Genomic DNA, 18473 nt, shown 5'->3' on the forward strand with positions numbered 1-18473 from the left:
TCACTGTGCAATAATATTCCCACCACAGGCACCATGTTTGTCTCAAAGCTCTGCTACCCAGCAGCAGTGAGGCCATGGCAAATTACTTAATTTCTCTATGTCTCAGATTCCTCAGACATAAATAGAAATAATGACATCTCCCTATTTTATAGGGTGGATGTAGAAATCAATTAAGATCATATATTTAAATGGTTTGGCATGGTGTTCACCCTAGTTACCACTCATCAAGCCTGTCATACTTTCAGTAAATCTAGTGTTAGGAACTACGTGGAGATTAGGTTAAATATACATTGATTGGTAGTCAATTAGTTTTGTAGATTTAAATTTAATTTTTAAAAAGCGAAAAATGTTGTAAGCGGTTCGTGTTCAATTTTAACATAATCTAAATCTCTAAAATTGCTCACTACCTATTCAAATAGAATTCATGAAGCTACTCTGTTCAATCACTGAGATTGATCTTAAGATGTTAGTTTTCTGAAAGAAATGCATCCTTTTTTCCCCTTATTTGCTCCATTTGTTTTACTTCCTCTGGCAGGAATGCAAATCGTTGCATGGAGAATATGTTGGACGAGCCTGTGGCCATGATCACCCATATGTCCCAGATGTTCTGTTTTGGTCAGTGATCCTGTTCTTTTCCACAGTTACTCTGTCAGCCACCCTGAAGCAGTTCAAGACCAGCCGCTATTTTCCAACCAAGGTACTTCGACTACAATTTTCCTGATCAACACGAAGTATGTTATAGTCATATGGGTTTTAAGACAAAAGAAATAGCAATTGCGGTCCTAAAAGGAGCCACTAAAAAGCTTTTTTTTTTTTTTTTGTAATGTGAAGGAGCTTGCCAGGTTAGGAGTCAGGTGCGATGAGAGAGGTGCTAGGATCCTTTGTGATCCAGGTGCTGGGACTGCATGTTCCCTCCGGGCTTTTATTCTAACTTCAGATCCCAAAGATAAGCTCCCACTTTCCCACTTACGCTTTTGGAAATCAAAAGCACACACTGCATTACTGATTGTCACTTTCTTGCCCAGTGAACAGTGGGAACTATTCCAGCCTGACAGATACCTCATAGGAGCCACTGTTACATTCTCTAATTGGGAAAGCCCCTGCAAGACTCATTGGAACACTATTCTCTTTTTCATTTTTAAAGTGTCAGTCCCTCCCCCTAACCCACCACGTTTGCATCTGCATATTTGGAGAGGAAAGTAAACAGAGAAACAGCTTAGTTCAATATTTAACACTGCAAAGTAACACCTATAATGTCTGACTCAGCCAAAAAGAAAAAAAAAAAAAAAAAAAAAGAAAAGAAACAAGAAAACAAGCTTTTTAGGGATGAGCTAAAGATTATGATCAAAATTCCACTCTAGGAAAATGTTTTAAGAACTGTTTCTTCCAGGTAAAACTTCTGTTTTTGTCACCTCTTCCTTCCCTAAGGTGGAAGATTAATTCCTTTCCCCTCCCCAGAGCTCAATTTAATTAATCCACGGTGGCTTTATAAATGAGAAATGGCTTGAGGCCTCTGGGTTGCTCAGTCGGTTAAGCAGCCAACTTCGACTGAGTTCATGATCTCCGTGTCTATGGTTCGAGCCCTGTGTAGGGCTGTATGCTGACAGCTCCTTGCCTGGAGCCTGCTTCAGATTCTGTGTCTCCTTTCTCTGCCCCTCACCATTCACGCCCTGTCCCTCTCTGTCTCTGAAAAATAAATAAACTTCAAAAAAAAATTCTTTTAAATAAATGGAAAATGGCTTTAAAAACTGGTATACACTTATCTTGATGAGGACTGGGTGATGTGTGGAATTGTTGAATCACTGTATTGCACACCTGAAATGACTATAACACTGTATGTTAACTACACTGGAATTAATTTTTTTTTTAAAAAGGAAAAGGAACTAGCTTATACAGAATAACTTTAAATTTTTTCCGCTCTGTTGTACACATTCCCTGCTTCCATACTTAACAACCCAGATAAACTAACTAAAATATTCTGCTTATTCAATATAAATAGATTGTTTTATTGTGCTTTAGATTATCATATTAAAATGGTACCCTCAGGAGAAAGAATCCTAAAATTCAGCCTAATTCTGGCCATGCAATCTTATTCTGTGTATTAGATATTGATGCACTTAATAAACTTAGATTTTAAATAAATTCTGAAAACAGCACAATCACCATGTAGCTATTACAGAATGCCTGATTCTAGAAAGGTTGAGTACATATCCATCTTAATGACAGAATGCATAAATATATACTCAGGCTCTGACAGAGCTAATTGTAATATTATAATATGCATCAAATATAATATTGTGATATTATGTCATAAAGTGTTTATAAATTGTGATTCTGAATTGTGTTCTTGAGTATTCCTTACTATTTATAGTTCTTTAAGTGACAAGTGTTTTCATCATTTTTAGGTTCGATCCATAGTGAGTGACTTTGCTGTCTTTCTTACAATTCTGTGTATGGTTTTAATTGACTATGCCATTGGGATTCCATCTCCAAAACTACAAGTACCAAGTGTTTTCAAGGTGAAGTTATCATAGCATTTACTATCTATGTCTCCATCTCTGCATGTTCATTTAGATGATAGCTGTAACCCTAGTACTTGAGATTTTCATGAAAATATAAGGAATAGAGGGTAATAGAGCATTCAATAAAATGCCCACTGCATGAGTAAAAATTTTGGTTTAATATTAAAAAGAAAAAAAACAGAAGTGTTATCTAGAGGCTAATTGAAAAATTTTTCTGTCAATTATTCTAGTAGGAATATCTATATGCAACACTCCTGAAAGATAAGGACACATTTTGAAACTAAGGGAAAAATGCGTTATTTTGATGCAAAATTGCGCAGTGGATAGGCCTTGGGAAAGAGATAAAATTAGGTCTGGACTGGAATTCTGACCATGTTAATAAGTAAGCAATTCTTGGGCCAGTTACTTAACCTCTGTGAGCCTCAGTTTTCTCACCTGTCAGACAGGGATGGGGAGGTCCTCAAAGAATTGTCAAAATGAATTCATTTGGGACTCATCTCAGGCACCAGCAATGTTCAGAAGCATTCCCTGAACTCCGGAAAGGACCAAGTGTCTTTATGCTATTTTCACATAGTGGCCTGTGCACACATATAAGAATTATACACATTTGTCAATGTGCTATTTATAAATGTAAATAAATTTGTCAACTGCAAATTATAAATTTAATATTATTTTATTTACTGTAGGTGTTGATTAAGAACATAGATTTTTGAGCCAGTCAGAGTTTAAATTCTGTCTCCACCACTTACTACCTTTGGGATCTTGGACAACTTACTAGGCCCTTCTATGCCTCAATTTTATTATCTGTATCTTCTTTAGAATGTTTTGAACAAAAAAAGAGTTAAAATATTTAAAGCACTTAGACTAGTGCCTTGTACCTTATAAATGCTTTGTGGATATTACTATTATTATTAAATGTAGCTCACACAGCATATCAGTGTATAATTGGTGCTTTCCTGGTAGCATCTGTAAGACTTAATTTGATTAGGTATTCATTAATCCAGTAACTAACTATATACATTCTTTTGTTTCCTGTAGCCTACCAGAGATGATCGTGGCTGGTTTGTTACACCTTTAGGTCCAAATCCATGGTGGACAGTAATAGCTGCCATCATTCCAGCTTTGCTCTGCACTATTCTAATTTTTATGGACCAACAGATTACAGCTGTCATCATCAACAGAAAAGAGCATAAGCTAAAGGTATATTTTAACATCCATTTTAATGCAAATGCTCATGACTTAATGGACGTCGAGTGATATTTATTATACTATTTATTATACTTTGCCTGTTCATTTGTATAGTGAAATATTAAGATAATGTTTTCAGGTTTGCAATGTTTATTGTCTGTATTCATGACACTTTGTCTTACAATGAGCTTAAAATTAATTAATTTTTTTAATGTATTTATAGCGCTTGGCTGAGCCTACACTCTGAAACCTTACTTCCAGAACTTAAAATACACATTGCCAAGGCTGTACCTTTACCATGTTTAAAACAATTTAGTGAAATAACCATCTATTCTGGCGACGTGCAGCTTTACCAATTTGTCTTGTATATGCCATTCTTCTACTTCTCTATTTGACCCTAAGTATTGTCTATTAGGTTGCTTTCATTATTGGAACAAATTACATATTCAGGTATTTCTCATTTGCTTTAGTTATTCATCTTTCCATAATGTCTATGACATTATGGAAAACCCAGCCATAAATGTTATAGTTTGTAAGTGATCTCTTTGCTGAGTTTTATTGCACATTTCAATGACTTTTTTATATACAAAGAGAATAAATATGGGTATATCTTATTTATTATATTCTGACTCCATCATTTTGCAACTGTGAATAATCACAGTTGTTCACTGGTGTGCAGTATTTCTGAGATATTTAATGTAAGCACTATCACTTCTAGGAATATGTTATATAAAATCAACAAAACCAATGAATGGTCAAAAATAATCTAAATCAAAACTTATAAAAGCAAAACATGCACAATTAATCAAATTGTTTTGTTCTGGTATCAGATATAGTGGGGATAATTCCTGCTATCTTCACATACTCTTTAAACTCTAGGGAAAGTTTCCTTGTCAGAGCAACAGAAATCTTACTTTACAGGATTTCATAAGTATGTGTGTTAGAAGGATTAAACAATCTGTGATTGAACTATTTGATGGAAAATAGTAATGGCATTAATGTAAGAAAGCACAATTATTTGTAATAAATCTTACTAAGAAGGAATTTGGTGTATATTTTGGAGAAAATGTGTGTCTATTTGAAAACAAAGAGCGTTCTTCATTCTCTTTGTAGAAACTAACTCTAGTGCTCCAAACCTTTTTTAAAAGGAGTGTGTTCAATTTCACTTTTTGTTTTTGTCAGACAAAATTCTTAATTATGTGGAATTTAAGAAACAAAACAAATAAGCGGAGGGAAAAAAAGAGAGAGACAAACAAGAAACAGACTCTTAACTATAGAGAACACACTGATGGTTACCAGAGGGGAGGCGGGTGGGGGATGGGTGAAATAGGTGATGGGGATTAAGGAGGGCCCTTGTGATGATCTCTGGGTGATGCATGGAAGTGTTGAATCACTGTATTGTACACCTGAAACTAATATTACACTGCATGTTTAATTAACTGGAATTTAAACAAAAACTTTTTTTAGAAAGGTAATTTTACAAAAATATGTCAGAAAAGTCTTGGAAACTAGACAAGTGGTATGCTGGTACATGGTTAACAACCAGTTCTCTGCATTTACAAAAGAGAGACCCTGGTTTATAATGTTTGCTGATTTTCATGGTGTGAATACTCCCACCATGACCCATTTCAAGTTACCAATGTGACATCAATTGGCAGGAAGAAATTTAGGAAATTAAACTATTGGTTCCCATAAGCCTATACGACCTGGATCCAAAATACCACTGAACTACACCATTCAATATTGGAAACTTTGAGTGATGTGCAGGCCTCAAAACAAGGAATTCAGATTTCCAAGTCTAATAGACTACTTATTTAATAACAATTATTCAAAAATATTATTTGCTTTTAAGATATCTGTCATCTGCAAAAGCAAATACTGCCACAACTTAATTAGGAAAGTTACATAGTTGATCAAATAGATCTATAAAACATGTGTAAGTACTTTAGGTTGAATATTGTTAGTCTGTTAACTCTGTTAAGAAGTAGGAAAACAGGGGCGCCTGGGTGGCGCAGTCGGTTAAGCGTCCGACTTCAGCCAGGTCACGATCTCGCGGTCCGTGAGTTCGAGCCCCGCGTCGGGCTCTGGGCTGATGGCTCAGAGCCTGGAGCCTGTTTCCGATTCTGTGTCTCCCTCTCTCTCTGCCCCTCCCCCGTTCATGCTCTGTCTCTCTCTGTCCCCAAAATAAATAAACATTGAAAAAAAAAATTAAAAAAAAAAAAAATAAAAGAAGTAGGAAAACATTTTTCCCAGACACTGATTTTTTATTTATTTATTTTATTTTAATTTTAATTTTATTTTTTAAATGTTTATTTATTTTTGAGACAGAGAGAGACAGAGCATGAACGGGGGACAGAGAGAGGGAGACACAGAATCTGAAACAGGCTCCAGACTCTGAGCTGTCAGCACAGAGCCCGACGCGGGGCTCGAACTCACGGACCTCGAGATCATGACCTGAGCTGAAGTCGGCTGCTTAACCGACTGAGCCACCCAGGCGCCCCCTGATTTATTTTTTAAAACTGAAAGAATCTTTATATTTTTCATTGTAAAGTAACATATGCTTTTGGTGTAAAAATTAGACAGTAGGGGGGCGCCTGGGTGACTCAGTCGGTTAAGCATCCGACTTCGGCTCAGGTCCTGATTTCGCAGTTTGTGAGTTTGAGACCCGCGTTGGGTTCTGTGCTGACAGACCAGAGCCTGGAGCCTGCTTCAGATTCTGTGTCTACCTCTCTCTCTGCTCCTTCCCTGTCCACACACACTCTCTCTCTCTCTCTCAAAAATAAATAAACATTAACAAATTAAAAAAAAATTAGACAATAGAGGCACCTAGGTGGCTCAGTCGGTTAAGTGTCCAACTCTTGATTTCGGTTCAGGTCATGATCTCCTGGTTTGTGGAATTGAGCCCCACATCGGGCTCTGAGCTGACAGCGCAGAGTCTGCTTGGGATTTTCTCTCTCCCTCTCTTTCTACCCCTCCCCCACTTGTGTGTGTGTGCTCTCTGTGTCTCTCTCAAAAATAAGTAAACTTTAAAAAGAATAAATGAAAAAAAATTAGACAATATAAAAAGTTAAAAGACAAAAGTGAAAAACATTATAATTAAATTTCTTAGAGATTATATTGTTAAAATTTTGATATATACCCAAATATATATTTTCATATGACATATGTTACTTGTATTATTTTTCATGTAAGAGCATTAACATGGTAGTCATCCCATGCCAATATATATCTGCATTATCATTTTTGATGGCTGTATATATATTTCATTATATTACACATTTTAAAATGAGCTAAAAGACTCCTATTTTAGGAAGAAAGTAAGCCTTTCAAGTAAGTTAGGTTTTTTTGTTTTTGTTTTTAGCCTTTATAATTAGGCAGAAATCCCACTGATCTCACTAAAAAATTATTCTTTGTAAAGACTACCAGCTAAACTAGTACAGGCAGTATTTTTTCCTATATATTAATGGAACCGTATTGAAACAAAATATAGAAGTAAGTGAAGATTGCTGAGGGTAATATAACCTTTTTTGGCCATTCCATTTCCTTGTTCTTTCTAGGTCTCCAAACCTTATAAATTACATAACACCTGCTCCTCCTTCTTCATGAGCCTGTGGTAGGCCCTTGATATACACAGTCTTTCCAAAGCTCCAACTCAGCAAATGCACTATATTTCCCCTTTAAATATTATGCAGAATAGCTAAAATATCATGTAACATTTTTAAGTGGGCTTTTCAAGTACTTGCATTTGTAGAATTAAATGTAGCATTAAAACATTTCATTTTTTAAAAATTTTATTTATTTATTTTGTGGGGTCCGGGGAGAGGCAGAAAGAGAGGGAGACAGAGAATCCCAAGCAGTCTTCTCACTGTCAGCACAGAGTCCGACATGGGGCTTGAACTCACAACTGCGAGATCATGACTTGAGCCAAAATCAAGAGTCAGATGCTTAACCGACTGAGCCACCCAGGCTCCCCAAAGCCTGAAATAAACTTGAGGCTGAATTACTAAAATATATTACATTATTTATAATTAATTTTTTATTTTACAAATAAGTGACTATGCAATCAAATTTTTATATTTTATCCCTTCATAGCCTGGATTTAGTAAATAATAGAGCAAGTCCGACTTCATCATAAGCTCTGCTATGTTGCCATGAGTAGAAGAATTAATCTTTTCTTGGTCCCTGTAAGTCTGAACACCCCATCCTCCTCCTTAGATGTGGATGTTTGCAAAGCAAGTTCCTTCCAGTGAAGATACATTTTACGTACACTGAACACTTTTTTTTAAACCTCTAACCATTATAAGCTTCAGTATAGTGCGGTCTGCTGCTGCTGATTTTCCTGTTAATAACAATAAAAAAATCACATTCTCAGAACATTCTTGAGTCAGAGTAACGGTTTGTTCCATAGCTACTCTCCCCACCTGTTGCTTCACTGAAATGTTTGCACAGTCTCTTGGCTTTGACTTGAACCACACTGTCAGGAAAAGATACGTGTTTCTTGAGTATATCCCCAGACCACAAGTTAACCACATTTTCAGCTTTTACTAATTTTTTTTTTATCACTTGAAAACCCATTTTTGCCTTGGTTGAATTATGCCCCCCAAAAGCTTAATGAATCATGTTTCCTAGTTTCTGTAACAAACACCTGGTTGACCCCACATTGTGTATTTCAGTCCACATCATATATCCAAGTCACCTTGGAATTCATCATTTGTATGTCTCCCAAACTTACATTTTAGATCTTTTCACCTTTTCTTCACTTCCATTACCAAAGTAGTTTTCTTATAGGGCATTTTTTCATGCCATTAAAAATGTTTATATCATTTTGAGAGTGTTACTACATACAGAGTAAAGCTGTGTTGAGCTGAAGAAGTTGGCCCAACTCACTAAGTGACTTCCTCCTCCTTGAGAATGAAGAGGCTCAAATTAGCAAAATTTCAACTCACTGCACCTCATGGTCTTTGGGGTCATTCAGGAGTGATAGAAGCTGCAAAATGCAAGTGTAAAAATTTGAGAAGGCAAATTATTATCTATATTCTATATAGATACAAATCCATACTCTCTCTAACACTTCTTGTTTTTTACCTAGAGAAGTGGGCTAGGCATAGGTTAGCCGAATCCCTTTGAAACGCATTAGAAATAACTGCCTTTTTTTAAAGTACATTCTCTAAAAGTGGAAAGAAAGACACTATGTTACAGAAAAGAAAGTTTCTGTTAAGATACAACTGTGGGCTTTTCTACATGTTTCTGTAGACAGTTCAGGCTTCTTTTGACATCATTTTTAATAAACAGCAATACAATCTCAGATCACTTGAGTAAATGAATGCATTTGCAACATTCATTTGGCACCACATTCTCTTGATGATTATGGCATTTGATATGTTCTTTTTTGCCCTCTTTGTCAGCCTGGTTCTTCATGTCAATCTATAGTCTTTTATGTGGTTAACTTGACAGATGCAGGAAATTGCTGCCAAGCTTTGAAATGAATTTTTTCAGCAGTGGCATCTGGGTATCAGATGGTCCTCTTGGCTGGCCTCTTGTCTTGCTGCATGTTGGTTTTAGTGGGGTCTGGTGTAGCATCACCTGTTGCTATGCTCCCTTTTCCTCCCATATGTCCATTTCCTGTGATTCATGGATGAAAGTGAGAATAAAAGCTCCGATTCTGTCTTTATTTCAGAAAAATCTACAGAAATATGTTAGAAGGTACAGAGTTCTCTCTCTGACAAAGGGATACTTCTCTTTGGCTGTCATGCCTATCAGCTAATAATTTGGGTACAAAGACCAAGTTTTAAGATATTTAATGAAACGCAAGAAGGATGATGATTAATTAGTAGAAGTGCCAGCACTGCTTTATTTCCTTTGATTCACATGAAGTTAAGATGCTCCTATTACTGTACAACAAAATCGGGAGGGGATTGTATTTTGTGTTTATTGATACTTGTGTTTTACAAAACTAGCTTTCTAAATTTAAAAATGAAATTATTCACTCTGAAACCATTATTTTGTCTGCTTCCTGCAATCCAGAATTGCACTGTTTATATTTGTATCATATTTGTAAAACCCTAAGTAAGAGCTATAGGAAATCACTATCATGAAGAAGGCCTTCCTTGTATTATTAAGCCATAGTGAACATGAACCCTGGGAAAGCCTAGGATGTGCCAAAAAACGCATGCGCAAGTGAGAATCTCAAAGCCCCTGTCCCCTGCCCTCCTCTGATGTTTATCTCATGGCTGTTAGCACTTCTTCCATTCTCGCTTAGCAGTACCTTAACTTTGCAAAACAGCCCAGGGGGCACCATTCACACTATACTCCCTCAGAGGCAGAGCTAGGTCCTTTGCTTCCTACATCCTTCTCACTCCAGAGTCCCTAGGACAAAACACTCCTCTAACTGGTAAAGACATGGTCCTTTAAATGGACCAAAATTTGAGTTCTGTTCTATGTGGCTACATCTTCCAAATTGTTCATTGGACTAGAAGACCATAGTGTGGCTCTGGTGAAGCTTCTTCCAATGCTGTTTTGGTTAAGCTGACACCAGAGTGTTTCTCTTCCGGTGTCCCAGCTCTTAGTAATAAAAATCTTTCCTGAGTTACTTGCAAAAAAAAAAAAAAAAAGTTTCTAGAGTCCTATTCACGAGGGAATTTGAATTTAGGCATTCTTGTGAGCTGGAACATTGCTACAGCTAAGCCAACCCAAGGAAGGTTGCCACTGGCGTGGTGACAACACAGGAGGAAAATGTCCTTATGTGGATATCTGCCATTTTCTCCTCACTGTCGTCTCCTGCACTTTTATAATTTCGTAGGGGTAGACAGAAAGAAAAGGAAGTACAATTGACTTTAAGTGTGTTTCTCTTAATAGAATGATTAACAAAACAAAATAGCAGAAAGAAGACACCACCAGGACGAGTATGCAACAAATACTCAGCATATTTCACACTCCTGGCTATAGTAGCTTTCATATTAACTAGAAACTGCTTGCAGTTTGGTAAAACTGCCTGGTTAAAAAAAAAAAAAGGCCAAAATTATTCCTCTAGAAGAATTGGTAATTTCTGCTCATATTCATAATAACAAACTTAATGGCTATATTTATTTTAAATTATACTTATTAAACCCAATTCTATAATGGTTGAAGTATGCATATTTCCCTCTAAAAAAGCCAATCTGTTCCTTATTGATTGCTTCTTGTGTGCCAATGATTGTGTTAAAAACTACAGGAAAGGGGCACCTGGGTGGCTGAGTCTGTTGAGCGTCTGACTTTGGCTCAGGTCATGATCTCAAGGCTCTAGCTTATGAGTTCCAGCCCTGTATCACTTCGAGCTCGCCGCTGTCAGTGCAGAGCTCACTTTGGATCTTCTGTCCTCCTCCCTCTCTGCCCCTAACCCGCTTGTGCTCTCTCTCTCAAAAATAAATAAATCTTAAAAAAAAAAACTACAGGAAATATTGAGAAATTATATGTTACCTGCCCTTAAGAAACATGTAATTTTATGGAGGAGCCTTGAAACAAATGAGTACAAATAAAAACTTATTGTTCAATTGCCAGGATATAATAGTCCCTAACATTTACTGAATGCTTAGTGCATATTAGACATTGTTCTAAATGATTTTCAAAGTTAAATAATTTAATTCTCACAACAACCCAAAGGGGTGCCTCCTGTTATCACCATCATCCTTTTTCAGATAGGGAAACAGAGGCACAAGAGGTTAAATGATTTGTCCAGGGGCATTGATTGAGCCAGCATTTGATCCCGGGCCACCTATCTCCAGAACCTAAGCCGTTAACCACTTTATCATACTACCTTTCATGAAGTAGTCATTAATAGTTGGAGCGTAAAGTAGGCCAAGCCATTTGCTACCTCTGAGGCTTTTTGCTGATGATTTCCTATGGTGGGGGGAGGGGGAGGGCGAGGGAAACGCTGCTTGCTCTTCCCCACCTGCCCTCAGCCACTCACCCTCTCCTAGAGAGCTGTCTCACTTCCCTGCATCTCCACTCCACATGCCTCCTGCACCTGTTTCCTCAGTTATGTTTCCTGCCTGGTCCTAGAAAGCATGAAGTTTGCAACACCTGGAGGTCAGTGAGAGTGGAGCAGGATCACAGAGAGGTAGAAAACACAAAAACTTTCATTTTAGGGAGGGGCCAAATGTTTCTGGTGCTGAAACTGAAACAGATGAGAATAAGATAGAGAATAAAAGCTGTATTAGAATAAAAATAGGTAAATATAAGGAAGCTTAGATTCCATGATACTATTTTTCCCAGTAAGACATTGAGACACCCTCCCATTGAGACAAAAGAAGGCAATTGGACACAGAATGTTTGAGAAGAGTTTCTCTTTAGGAGATCTGATGTGAAGGGTTTCTTAAGCATTGTCAGGAAGTAATTTCTATTCACAGGCCATTCTGAGTGTTGTTGTTGATACAATCCTTACTTTGTTTTCTGTTTTCTACCTGATGCCTGGTATATGGTATTCAGTAATTTTTTGGTATGAATTAATCACAAATGAGTAGATATACGAATTGTGATTCAACTTGCCTACTTAAGGAAACTAAGAGAAGTGACTGTATTTAATAATGACTTTAATTATCCAACAGAAATAGAATGGAAACTAACATAATATTAACCCAGTAATACATTAAACCTATTAAAGTAGATAGAAGTCACTATAATCATAATTGTAAAAGGAACATTTGCAGCTTTTCTTTAAGTGGATTATATGTTTTCACACTGTTACCTTTTTATCTTTACCTTGTTTTGCATTTTAGAATCAGTTGTCTAAGACTCAAGGTAATCTCTCCTTTCTATTCTCATGGTTTCATGGTGGCGGTATCATTTGTCTCCATGCTAAGTTCAGTTTCTGTGAGAATCCTCTTTTCTTTCCACAGAAAGGTTGCGGGTACCATCTGGATCTATTGATGGTGGCTGTCATGCTAGGGGTGTGCTCCATCATGGGCCTGCCGTGGTTTGTGGCTGCCACTGTCCTGTCCATCACTCATGTCAACAGCTTAAAACTGGAATCAGAATGTTCAGCTCCAGGAGAACAGCCCAAGTTTCTTGGCATTCGGGAGCAAAGGGTTACTGGGCTTATGATTTTTATTCTTATGGGTTCATCAGTCTTCATGACCAGTATTCTGAAGGTAATTAAATTTACCTTTATGAAGTTGAGAGAGGGCAGAATATATTTATTATTGTTTAAGAAATCTCACTTGAATCTAAGCCAACAATTTGCAAATATTGTATGACATGTGATACAAATGATAAATTTCTTTACCATGTTTATACAACTTCTTAACGGGAAGTTATGGGCTATATGTCAGAATCCTTAAATACATGAGAAATTTAGTCTGGCAAAGTAAAGTTTGATGTGTAAATTATTTCATAATTTTGAAATAGTTACCAAGTTATGGGGACAGGTCACTCATTTTTAGCTAATTTTTGACTTGAATTCATTGTAGGCCTACATGAAATAAAGTCTCTATTTTCTTGTCCGATGTATTTGCAATTAACATTACCTAGTGCAAAATAGAGGTACAGAGATGAGCAATGTAATGGTCATGGACACATATGCAGTTTTGTGTAATAAATGTTACATGAAACTGCTACATGGACATCACTATTGTATATACTTATTTTTTCACATTTAAAATAATTGAATCCATTTTGAAAAGCTTTAAAGAGTAATTATTTTGACATAGAATTTTGGCAGATATTACCAAGGTATGTCAATTATATTTTAAATTATAGCTCATTTTATTTGCCTGTACTTTGAAAATTTTGATGGAATCCTTCGGTCATTTATACAAGTTTACTTATATTTATCATTTTTTGCAAGTACATTTGTAAGAATTCATTTCTATGTTATATAAGTAACTATAGAGCTAGAATTATGCTGAGCTAGTCCAGTAAAAAGAGAAAAATTGAACAGTTCACATGTTTGCAAATATCTGGCATAATGTAAGAACATCTAGATGTTAGCTCCATTCTTCATCTTTAATCCCAATATCTTTTTTCTTTCTTATTACTTTATCATGCAAATAAAACTTCATTTTAGTTGTCATATTTAGAAATCGGTGTAAGAGAATGTTTGAAGCCTAAATCTTTCAATACTGTGAACATAAACCATCCATTGAACACTTCAGTGTATAGTTACAGATCAGCTTTATCAAATAACCTTAACCAACCCAAAAATTAAATGGAGAAAAGACGAGGAAGGGAATTAAATTACATTATTTTAAAAGCATATTCTGAGTCATAGTTTCCAAAGCTACTATATTTATTTATAAATAAATATCTGTATTAACCTGGTTAACACATATCTTAACTTTTACATAGAAAGTACTTTTAAAAAAAGTTTCCTCATTTAAAACTATGTAATTGGAGAACACATTTCAATTATTTTAATGTTTACTTATTTTTGAGAGAGAGCGAGTAAGTGAGCGAGAGCAGGGGAGGGACAGAGAAAGAGGAAGACAGAATCTGAAGCAGACTCCAGACTCTGAGCTGTCAGCACAGAGCCCAACAGGGGGCTTGAACTCACGAATCTTTGCTAAATCATGACCTGAACCAAAGTCCAATGCTTAACTGACTGAGCTACCCAGGCGCCCCTGGAGAAAACATTTCAATGGCATAAATAATTACATTTGTCTAAACTACTATAATAACCTGCATCAGATTCATTTAGAAGTGCTACTCCAGCTCAGAACTGGTAAAGACTAAAGTAACACTTGTATTTATTTAAAACAATGGTAAAAATTGAAAAAAACTATAGCAAATTTCACTACACACCATTGATACCAAATTTCACTATCTCTATGACAGAAAATTAGACAGCTTATAAATAGAATAGGCTTATATCAAGATTGCTTTCATGTTTCTGACCAATTAACTTTATAAATATAAAGTTACATAATATAAACATAAACTTTATAAAAATAAATATAACTTTATAAAATATATCTAATATTCACCTAAATTATTTCCAGATAAATGTAGTTGTCTTTTCAGTAAATTTAGTCTTGTTTTTTCTCTTCAAATGCTAACAAAAATTTTCACCATCTTAAATATTCCTGTGCCTGAAATAGTCTCAGCACTCTGGTACAGAAAATATCAAAGTTTTCATTGAACACATACCTTTTTTTCCCCTCCAGGTAGATTAAAAACAACTGTCATCTGTTTTATTTTGTCCTGTTTGTATAGTTATATTCATGTGGTCACATAAAAATCATTATCTTATCATTGTGAGGCAAAATTCAAATATCCCTATAGTAGTACAATAATAATAGTTAATATTTATTGTTTATTATGTATTATAAATTTCCTTTTTAGGCTTTGGCCTATTAAATACTCATAACAACCCTATTATCCCCATCCCTCTTTAGATATATGTGGGGAAGCTAAGGCACAGAGAGCTTAAGTAACTGACCTAAGATTATGCAGCTAAAAAACTGCTAGAGTGGGGATTTGAACCTGAGTCTTCTGACTTGGCCCACTATTGCTTCTAAAATATTTTTCTGTGTTTTTCTTTGGTAAGTGAAAAACAGCATGAGCAGTTATTTGAAAATAACTTGTATCTTTTTTCTAATTCTTCTTTTACAGTTTATTCCCATGCCCGTGCTATATGGGGTGTTTCTTTATATGGGTGCTTCATCTCTAAAGGGAATTCAGGTAAATTGCTTTCAGTAAATGATGCACATCTGTGATGACTTATCTTGGGTCGATTCATGCTAAATCATGTGATAGCTAAGAAAATGACATCATCTGACGATCAGCTTTCAGACCACAATTAAATTTCTTCAACCTGGTTCCTAACTTTAAGGTACTTGTGTTTACCGTAAGTTATGTTAAAACTGTATAAGGTTTAGACTTTACAACCCTCTTAGAAAAGTAATGACAGTATATTTCAAAATATATCCAAAAGCTTTTAATCTTTGCTACTGTAATCGTGTGTATGGAACAGAAAAGAACTGTATGCACAAAGATGTTCATTGTAACACATACTATCAAAATATTGGAAATAACCCAACTATCCATCAGCAGTCAAATAATTAAGTGGTCTATGGTACAGTCATTTAAAATTGGTAATTATGATGGCCATAAAAGGAACATGATAAAAATGCTTATGGCTTAATAATCCAAAGCAAAAAAGTAGGAAAACAAGCTGTACCTACCATAGGTTTATAAAGCTGTGAGTGTGAATGGACCAAAAAGGAAGGTAGATAAATAAAAACAGTTTATTAGGGTAGTGAGACCCTGGGTGATTCTTTTCCTTTTATGCTTGTGTTTCTATCATTATTACAATTATAGTTATAGGATTCTTTTTTTAAAAAATTAAAAGTAAAGGTACAGGGTAAGGCAATTTCAAGGTACAAAGGAAAACTTAGTTGTTCAAGTAAGTATTGGTTAAATCAATATAATTATATGAATTTTCTATTGCTGCATAACAGATTACAGTTCACTTAGTGGCTTTAAACAACAAACACTTATTATCTCACATTTTGTGCGGGTTATGAATTTGGGAGTAGATTAGCCGGGTGGTTCTAGCTCCAGGTGTCTCATGTGGTTCCTGTCAGAATGTGGACAAGGTCTGCAGGCATCTGAAAGCTTGAATAGGACTGGAGGACCAGGGTCTGAGATGGCTGATGACACGGCTGTGGGAAAAGGCATCAGCCTCTCCCTGGCTTTTGGCAGGATGCCCCAGGTTTGTTTGTTTGTTTGTTTGTTTGTTGTTGTTGCTGTTGTTGTTTTGCCACACAGGCCTCTCCACAGGAGACTCAAGTGCCCTCATGACCCGGAAGCTAACTTCCATCAGCGTGAGCAACCCGAAAGAGAGGGAGGGTGGAGTCACTGTGCCTTTTGGCTTAGTTGCCAAAGTCACACATGGTCACTTCCATTTTTTTCTTATATGTTAGGGGTGAGTCATTATATCCAGCTTGCACACGTGGAGGGAAATTAGACCCCATCTCTTGAAGAGATTAGTGTGGAAGAATTTGTGGACGCATTTTAAAATGACCACAACTGTATTGTAAATCTTTGCGGAGGTGCTTAGCAAATTATTCGTGCTTGTGATACTCTAATGGTGCTTGAATAGTGCTTCCCCCAAATTCACGCCTGCTTGGAAACTCAGGATGTGACCTTATTTAAAGATAGAGTCTTGGAGATGGATTAGTTTTGGAACTCAAAATGAGCTCATCTTCACCCTAAATCCAGTGACTGGCAGCCTTCTAAGAAGAGAGGACACAGAGAGACACAGGGAAGAATGCCACACAAGGACAGAAGCAGATTTCTACTTAAATTTGCCTTTGAATAATCTTGTCTTATAACTTAACATTATTGATCTGAAGCACTAAAGTTTTCTTGAAAGGAGACGAATTCTGAGGGCTATTTATTGAAAATAAATTTATTTTTTGTTGGCCAAAAGGAATACATAAATTGCTGCTTTTCCTATGACACTACTAGTCGCATTGCTGTTCAAATACATGAAAGAAAGGTCACCTGGTTATTATGATTTTGTCAAATTTCACACATGTTAATGGAGCACAGGGTGCTGGATGGCAAGCCGTGGTTCAACGGTAGACTACAAGAGAAATTGAAATAGGTAATTCATCACTCACAGGTCCTGGAGGAAGTACTTGGCACACCTGAAGGGACCACATGAGGAAGTCAAGGCAGAGTACAGACAGAGAAAGAATCAAGACCTGGGCCACGTGCCTTTATTTGGATATGTGGATAAAGTGCTTTGGGGTTCCTGGTCTAAGGCTGATTGATCAATTTAAATAAAAAGCAGGGTTTTGGGAAGCCCCATGGGGGTCTTTTCTAAGGAGCACACAAGGGGAAGGCTGTGGGAGTCAGGGGAAAGTGCTTATTGTAAGGACATTTCGGGGAGCCATCTCAGAAACTTACATTTGCTTGTTAGTCTGCCGGCTGTAGTCCAGGGCATGTGTTTACATGAGGGGCTAGTTGTCAATTCAGGTGACCACAGGCTGCTTAGCCAAACAGAACGGATACCAAGGCAATAATACCATGGGGGATAGCTTAGCTAAATTCTTGACACTGAGGGACAGGCAGCACAGAAATCTCTTCCTGAATGAACAACTAACCAGTTTCTGACTTTGAGAGAAGAAAAAGCACTTCAGCCTTAGGAAAGTACTGGATGTCAGAACTGAGGCAAAACTTCAATACAAAGTCATTGAAAGATCACTGGACATCCCAAATAGATACTATGACTGTTTTTTCCTGACACTGGGTGAAATTTACCTGGGAGAGGGAAATGGTTGAGAAGTGTTATGCATTTAAATTTTACTCAAATTGGATTTAACTTGCTCATTTATAATTTCATGTATGAAAAATGTATTTTGAAAGAATTGGTTTGATAACGCAGATAGGGAAGAGTACCGAAGAGGTTTTATTTGTTTTACTGTTTCTTGTGGGTTTTTTTGTTTGTTTTTTGCCTTTGGCAAAAGTTCCACGAGCACTAATTTCATCTGTAAGTGAAAAGTATTTATTATTAGGCCCCAGGCTCACATAAATACAGCAGCAGAAGTTTAAGAAACAAAGTAAAATCATTTTGATAGGTTTCAACAGATTTTTCCTCCTAATTCCACTCACATGATTTTATACCCATGAGGTTTAGAACTAAACAAGAATGTCAGGTTTTGGAATTATTTGGGGTGTGAATCTCTCAATTGAAAATTGAGGAAAACTTTATTAAAGGCCCATGAGAAAAGTATAATGAGTTTTAAATAGCACGAATGAAACAGCAAGCAGGGTCTCACACTG

At 36.3% G+C, this 18473-nt stretch overlaps 1 protein-coding gene and 1 long non-coding RNA gene across 8 annotated transcripts in view; one reads left to right on the forward strand and one right to left on the reverse strand.

Moving 5' to 3' along the window:
* The window catches only part of SLC4A10 (solute carrier family 4 member 10), a 299064-nt gene that overhangs the window by 256709 nt on the left and 23882 nt on the right, over positions 1–18473 (forward strand). For all 7 annotated transcript variants that reach the window (XM_045480001.1, XM_045480002.1, XM_045480003.1 and 4 more), the window contains 5 exons: positions 536–697; positions 2406–2519; positions 3561–3722; positions 12584–12835; positions 15294–15362. In XM_045480001.1, coding sequence (XP_045335957.1) covers positions 536–697; positions 2406–2519; positions 3561–3722; positions 12584–12835; positions 15294–15362 — 759 coding nt within the window. The remainder of the gene's footprint in view (positions 1–535; positions 698–2405; positions 2520–3560; positions 3723–12583; positions 12836–15293; positions 15363–18473) is intronic.
* Positions 615–16646, reverse strand: LOC123598985. Its single transcript, XR_006712911.1, has 3 exons — positions 16636–16646; positions 4797–4806; positions 615–681 (listed from the first exon to the last, which is right to left on the reverse strand). It is a non-coding gene; the product is annotated as an uncharacterized LOC123598985 (long non-coding RNA).

This window comes from Leopardus geoffroyi, chromosome C1, assembly GCF_018350155.1.
Source record: "Leopardus geoffroyi isolate Oge1 chromosome C1, O.geoffroyi_Oge1_pat1.0, whole genome shotgun sequence".
NCBI classification, from domain to species: domain Eukaryota; kingdom Metazoa; phylum Chordata; class Mammalia; order Carnivora; family Felidae; genus Leopardus; species Leopardus geoffroyi.